Source organism: Nannobrachium achirus (assembly GCF_963921795.1).
Source record: "Nannobrachium achirus genome assembly, chromosome: 21".
Taxonomy (NCBI): Eukaryota; Metazoa; Chordata; class Actinopteri; order Myctophiformes; family Myctophidae; genus Nannobrachium; species Nannobrachium achirus.
The window spans coordinates 13,708,243-13,715,421 of record NC_137828.1 but is presented as its reverse complement, the minus strand read 5'-3'; the positions used below and the strand labels follow the sequence as shown (position 1 = coordinate 13,715,421).

The 7,179-nt window shown below is 42.0% G+C and overlaps 1 protein-coding gene across 2 annotated transcripts in view; it reads right to left on the bottom strand.

Annotated features, from left to right (window-relative positions):
- LOC308306563 (rho GTPase-activating protein 29-like) overlaps positions 1 to 7,179 on the bottom strand; it is a 95,926-nt gene that overhangs the window by 47,107 nt on the left and 41,640 nt on the right. For both annotated transcript variants that reach the window (XM_080751599.1, XM_080751600.1), the window contains exon 3: positions 913 to 1,056. In XM_080751599.1, the coding sequence (XP_080607725.1) occupies positions 913 to 1,056 (144 nt within the window). The remainder of the gene's footprint in view (positions 1 to 912; positions 1,057 to 7,179) is intronic.

Here is a 7,179-nt window from a genome sequence, read left to right as displayed (position 1 = left end):
GTATGTTTTTTGTGTGGGTTTTGGGGGGGGGTGCGTTTTTTGTTGTTGTTTGTTATTCCTTGATTGTGTTTGGTTTTCTTATTCCTTGAATTTTATGTACTGTATATGCAGAGGCCATAACAAGGGTGTTAAAATGTTTTTAATTCGACATGGGCAGGCTTAAATAAGAATAATCTTCTGCCTGCTCCCTTTCAGTTCATTTATGAATGATGTATAAATAAAATAAAATAAAGTAAATTGTATGTAATGTAAAAAAACATGAATGAAATGAAATAAATAAAATGAAATGAAAACTTTCAATAGAGACTGCACTTTCAAAAAGGTGCTTTGAGTCTATCAAACTATATTCCTAAACTTTCCTCTTTCTTTAGACTTCTGGTTGAAAGTGTGTGAGTGTTTGTGAGTGAATGAGTGCTCGAGCGAGTGAGAAAACCAAGATGAGCGTGTAGACAACTCATTCTTATGACTTCCTATCTAGCCACGCTTTATAAACTATACATTTTTTTAAAGAGAAAACAATAAAAAAAAAATGAAAATAAGCGAATATTCGACTTCGGTGAACAACGTCGAATAGTGACTTTGATATTCGAATATTCGAATATTTGGTGAATGCCCTAGTGTGCGTGCGTGGGTGTGTGTGTGTGAGTGTGTGTTAAGGTTTCCAGGAGAGAGGCTTGTCAAGGGGGGGAACAGGGAGGGAGGGGAGCCGATAAGACGAGACAGAAAACAGACCGAAGAAGAGTGGTGGAGGAGTAGGTGGTTAAGATGCACGTAGAGACTGTGTGTGTGTGTGTGTGTGTGTGTGTGTGTGTGTGTGTGTGTGTGTGTGTGTGTGTGTGTGTGTGTGTGTGTGTGTGTGCGTGAGTGTGTGTGTGAGTGCTTGCGAGGGAGGGCTAGGTCATCGCGGCTCACCTTTGACCCTGGCGATGACGGTTCCAGCCGCGCTGAGGATGTCCACAGAGTTGAGGCTCTGGTGCTTGGCGATAACAGCCTTGAGGACACGCAGGAGCTCCCCCAGGCGCTCGTGGACGGCCTGATGAAGACAGTCCTGGTGCTCTGGGGAAAGAAAGAAAGGTAGACGCAGAGGACTGTAGTCAATGCAACGGGGACAAAGAGAAGAGACAGTGTGGGCCTCTATGCACAGCAGTCATATAGGCAAGAAATTGCTCACCTCCTTCATAGCAGCGACGTGCAGAGAATGTTAAAGAGGCAGGGGCTGAAATTTCTAAAAGGGCCTTTTGTTAAAAAAAAAAGAAAAAGAAAATAACAGACCTCCAAGCTCACAACGCGTTGCGCTGCGACGCGTTGTGAGCTTGGAGGTCGGCTATTTTCGATGCTTGATTTCTACACAGACGTTCAGGAGAGTTTGGACAAGGCAATTCTCTTGAATTTCTTTCACCATAGTAAAAACTGCATTCACGGTATGGAGAGGACACTTTTTTACACACGGATAAAAGGACAGGGGCTCAAGCCCCCTTTGATGTCTATGTGTGCATGTGCCTGCTTCACGGGTGTTGCCAATGATACTGATGAAGGCTTTGTTCCATTTAGTGTAGCACAGTGGTTCTCAAACCTTTTTTTAATTTCAAGGACCTAAATAAATCTGAGAGTCCCGTACGGGTCCATTTGGTTCCATTTGTACTCTTGTACTCTTAAGCCCTTTGCACACAGGCGCGTTTAACCGCACGGATAAAACGGACAATATCATTTTTTGAAAAGAAAACAATGATTCTCTATGACCTCATGCACACCGGCTCCGAATTAGCCGTGCGACGAGTGGCTGCTGCCGTGCGTTTTTTTCTCGATCGAAACCAGTTCGATTCGTGCGTCTTGTCGCATGCGGTAAAAAACTTATCACTCCTTTTATGACTCCTTTTTGGATCCGCAGCGCCGATTCCGCACAGCCTTGCACACCAAATCCAATGCGTTTTATTCATGCCGCAAACGAAAAAAACGCAACTGTCCTGTGTGCAAAGGGCTTTAGAGTTGCACACCCATAAAGCAGCCATTTGGATCCCCCTAATCGATTTAATCGACTATTAGAAAATCACACTCGTGTGAACTGAGCGGTGGAGGCTGTGTGTGTGTGTGTGTGTGTGTGTGTGTGTGTGTGTGTGTGTGTGTGTGTGTGTGTGTGTGTGTGTGTGTGTGTGAATGTGAGTGTGACTGGCCTGAACAACAGCGCCCCTCCCTTAACATGTGTGGTAAGAAAAGGTATTGCAGGCTACATACAGTCACAGGCTACATACAGACAGACAGACAGACAGACAGACAGACAGACAGACAGACAGACACGCACACACAGACAGACACGCGCACAGACACACGGCCACGTATAGGAGACGGTGTGACCACCGCTCAAAAATATAAATCTTTAATCGACGGTTGCAGGGGTCTCCGGCAAAAGTAGTTAACTCACTTAGCGCCGCTCGACTTTTGGATCGACTAGCTCATTATGGACGTCCCTGCCGATAGACTTTAATCGACTTTTATATAAAAGCATTGTTTAAGCTTTTATTTGGGTTAATAGACGGAGCAAAACGGTTTCCTTACCTTCAGCTGGTAATAACACGAGACCGTGAAAAAAAAAGGATACGATTATGACGTCACCGCTAAACCAGGCCTTCCTGTTTACAGTACATTAGCTTCTGCTAGCCGTTAGGCTCAATGCAAACCATCCGACCCTTACGCAGCTTCACTAGGTCGGATTTTGATTCGGAAACTTTCTGTGTGTCACTTTCCCATCCTTTATTCATGGTTTAAAGATGGCTTCTTCTGAAGGTTTTAGTGTTACGATGGCGCATTTCATTGAAAACAATGAAATTATACCCTATCATGATGATAAAATATAGCTATTTCCTGGCGTTATTAGCGCACATTCATATTTTAAGTTGGCTGGCAAAATATAGCATCATAATCATCTTATCATCTCTTGCCGTTTTTGAATTTGAATCCTGTAAAGCAACAGTTTTGGACATATGAGGTTCTACCCGACAGAGATGATAATGTATAATACGTGATTTTGGTTGGTCAATCAAGGCATTCTGCAGTCCGTTATATCTTAAAAAAAAACCTCATAAATCCTATTTCTAAATCAATAGATCATATTTCATGTCATAATAGTTTGGCATGAGTCTGTGGAAGCCTGTCAGGGTTTGTTTTGCCATCGTTAGTTCCTCACAATCCTTGGCCTCTCATAAAGGAGGAAAGGGAAGGCAGCAGTTCTCAGAGCAAGCATGGGAAGGATGTTGACAAACTAGTTCTCTTGTCACTTGAGATTTACAAGCTTCAAAACAAGATTTTAATAGAGCAAAGCTCATAAATGAAGCATTATGTGGAGAGCATCCTTTAAAATTGCCCTGAAGAATCACTTACAGGCAGCAGCCATTCGCAACTGGTAAAAAACTAACCTAGCCCAACCCTACCCTCCCCTGCCCCTTCTTTGTATATACTGTTTATTTAGACTTACTGTTTTCTTTTTTGTTTTTCTTTACATATCTACTGCATAGTACTGTGTTCTATTTGTCTGTCATTCAATGTTATATGAGATACTTCAATGGTTTCCAGTGGAAATAAGCTTAGTCTTTTCATGGATCTCCTTTTAGTAGACCTTGTACCAGTGAACTGTACCGTCATGAAACTGTACCTTTTCCTATGCAAACTTCTAATAAAGTCTTCAATCAATCAAAGTCTCTTCTGGACCCTAAATGTACCACTAGGGCAGTCACAATTATTACATAATTGTCTAATCGTGATTATTTGACATTATCGCAATTATTTTGTCATAATCGTCATAATCGTGAATGTTGAAAAATGTCAGAAATAGTGGAAATAGCAGATCTACAAGCTCACAACGCGTCGCATCGCGACGCGTTGTGAGCTTGTAGATCGGCTATTTCCACTATCAAAGTTATTTTTTAAGTAGTAAGTTGTCAAATATGTCAGTAATGTATTTGTATATTTAGGTTATGTGTCATGTCTACCATGTGCAACTTCAAACTAAAGCCTAAAAGCCAAACAGAAATGTAATTATCAACGACAAAAACACAATTAAATCGTTAATCGCCAATTATTTGAGTGACAATTAATCGTCATATCGTGACAGCCCTATACTCTACTCTTATAGCTCTCATGTCTTGTATCAAACTGTTGCCCAAATAATGGGTCAGGACATTCCACACATTTAGAAAGATCTTTTTTTTGTCTTATTATTTTTAAGAATTTGTGAAAATAAACAAGCTCACCACTCGGATGCGTTGGGAGCTTGTAGATCTGCTAATCACTAGTTTGGGTCCCGGGGCGAAATTCAAATTTCTCTTTCGGGTCTTGAGCTAAAAAGTATGGAACCACTGTATACAGTATAAGACGTACAGGGCAACTCAAGACCTTGTTTTTGTGCTATGGTTTAGCACTTAATAAAGAAGAGACTTGTGGTTTTGTAACAATCAATTTATCCGAGGCGTTTGTAATGAAACCAAGGAATGTCACATGGGATTGCAACTAGCAAGCATTTAGCCCTGACATCATTATACCAAACATGGCCAAATGAGCTAACCTTCTGCTTTAACAGCCTATAAAACACAGGAATAAATCACGGCGAGAGGAACCTCTCTCTTGTCCCCCTTACTCCCATTACCATATCCTGAATAGTCTTTCACTGAGGAAGAAGAATCGCGGCGACGCGACACACTTAAAAAAAAAAAAAAAACAGAATCACTGCGAAGCAGCCAGCACAGCAAGCATGAACGCCAACTTTTGGAATAACTTAAAAACAGAAAAGGTGGGCTACATTATCGAGTCAATTCAGATAAACTCCATCTCAACTCAAAAGGCGGTTTTGTATTGGGTTTTATAAACTTGTTACTGAGGGAACCAGGGTACAGTCTGTCACGGCCCGGTCCATTCACACCGTGAATCACGGCACAGACCCCTGGCTTCTGTCAACACAGTAGCGCTTCTGGGCCGGGTCTCTCTCTCTCTCTCTCTCTCTCTCTCTCATGGAACATAACTCACGGGTTCTCAAACGTTTCATGTCAAGGAGGAGTTAATATTGTTGCTGTGAGCAGAAATGTCCATATTGTAACTTTTTGCGTTTGTGTTTTTTTTTTAATGAAAGCACTACTACTCAGGCAATTGCACACATACAGTAGACATCAAAGGGGGCTTGAGCCCCTTCCCTTTTATCCGTCTGTAAAAAGTGCGCTCTCCAGGCAGTTTTTACTACGGTGAAAGAAATGCAAATGCCCTCTTTCCATCAAGAGAATTACCCTCTCTGTGTAGAAATCCATGCCACATCTCCAGTATTGACTTAATATGCTTAGTTTAGTGTGGAAACAATCACAGAAAATAGCCGACCTTCAAGCTCACAACGAGTCGCAGCGCGTCGCGTTGTGAGCTTGGAGGTTTGCTATTTTTTTTCGATATTTTTACCAAAAATCCCTCTTAGAAATGTCAGCCCTGCCTCTCTAACATTCTCTGCAAGTCCTGCTACTACTACTTCAGTGGTTTTCAAACAGTGGTCCAGGACCACCAGCAGTCCTTGAGGGGTTCCAGGTGGTCCCCAGCTAAATGATGGAGAGTTGGTAACCAAATGGACCCTTATAGATCTTTAACTCTTGAAAGTGTAAAATGAAACCGGTCCATTTGGTTTCATTTTACGCTCTCAAGAGTTAATAGATTATTATTGCATTACTTAATTTACAAGAAGTCTACACAATTAGCGAATGTAGAATAATTTTAGCCAACGTTTAGCCTGTTATCTCTCCTATGGTACCACATCAACACAGCATGGAATTGCTATCATTATCCACCGATAACAAAATATGCAGAATAAATAATGGACCTTGGTATGAAAAAGGTTGAAAACCCCTTCCCTTTTTTTAATATATATATATGTTTATTGCTTTTTTTCCACACATAACACAATACATACTCACACCCACACACACAGCCTACCCCCTGCACATGCCCATTAAAAGTCACCTTGTTTACAAATAAAATAAATAAAATAAAACGAAATGCCAAAAAAGACATTGTTCACATTGTTTTTATTTTTTTCATTTCTTTTCCTCTTCACTTTAACCTTACATTACCATTGTGAATATGCACATTATTTTCAGGTATTTGTCTCCACAGCAGCCATATATACCTCCCAAAGCTGTTCGAAGTCACTCTGTCTACCCCCAATTATGTAAGTCAGTCTCTCCAGCCCAATAGAGTTCTCGATGCCACATTCTCAACATGGGGGCATCAAAGTTTTTCCAGCATAATGCCACCACCCTTCTAGCTTGGAGAAGACCAAAATATACGATTTTTGTTAGTTTTGCTGGCTGTATAAAGTTCTTCGGATAGATTCCAAGTATACAGAGTTTAGCACTTAGTGGAACTGTGGTTTTAAAGATTCCTGACAGACACTTCATGACTTAGAAAATGTGCATCTTATACACTCCTTCCCTACTTGGAAAACCCCTTCCCTACTTGGAACATACTGATGACAGCGTCACACAAAAGCATCAAAAGTAGCAGATCCGCAAGCTTCCCTGTAATGTAGCTTACTTTGAGGACAACACGGACATAAAATAGAAAGCACCCGTCCTTGGCAAAACGCACGTCGCACACGTAGCGCAGTAGCGAGGCCTCTAACCTGACATCAATCAACGCAGGGGGCGGCAGTGGCTCAGGGGTAGAGAAACACGGAGGGTTCCCGAAGGGTTCCCAGTTCGATTCCGGGCTCCCCCAGAGTTGGTGCCTTGCATGGTTTCCTCCGCCATCGGTGTACGAATGAATGCGTGTGAACGGGTGAATGTAATGCACAATCTCTGTAAAGTGCCTTGGATAAAGGCCCTATATAAATGCACCATTTACCATTTACGCATGACTGAACATGACTAAAGCTGACCCCAGGTTGATCTTTAGGCAATTAGTGGTTATCCAGTCAGATATGGAAGGAATGTGTGTGTGTGTACAGTGCTGCAAGAGGTGTATGAGTGCTCCGTTAGTGGTGAGTCATCACCATCGCCGCAGGGAAGATTTAACACACTGAGAACAAGAACATATACACTTTGCTATCGACGCACTGCGAGCAATAAGCAGCGAGGGAGGCGGGTGCGTGAGGTCATGCTAGGGTTTGTTAACCTGCTAGCCACAATACGTGGCTATGTGTGTATAGTATGTCCATGT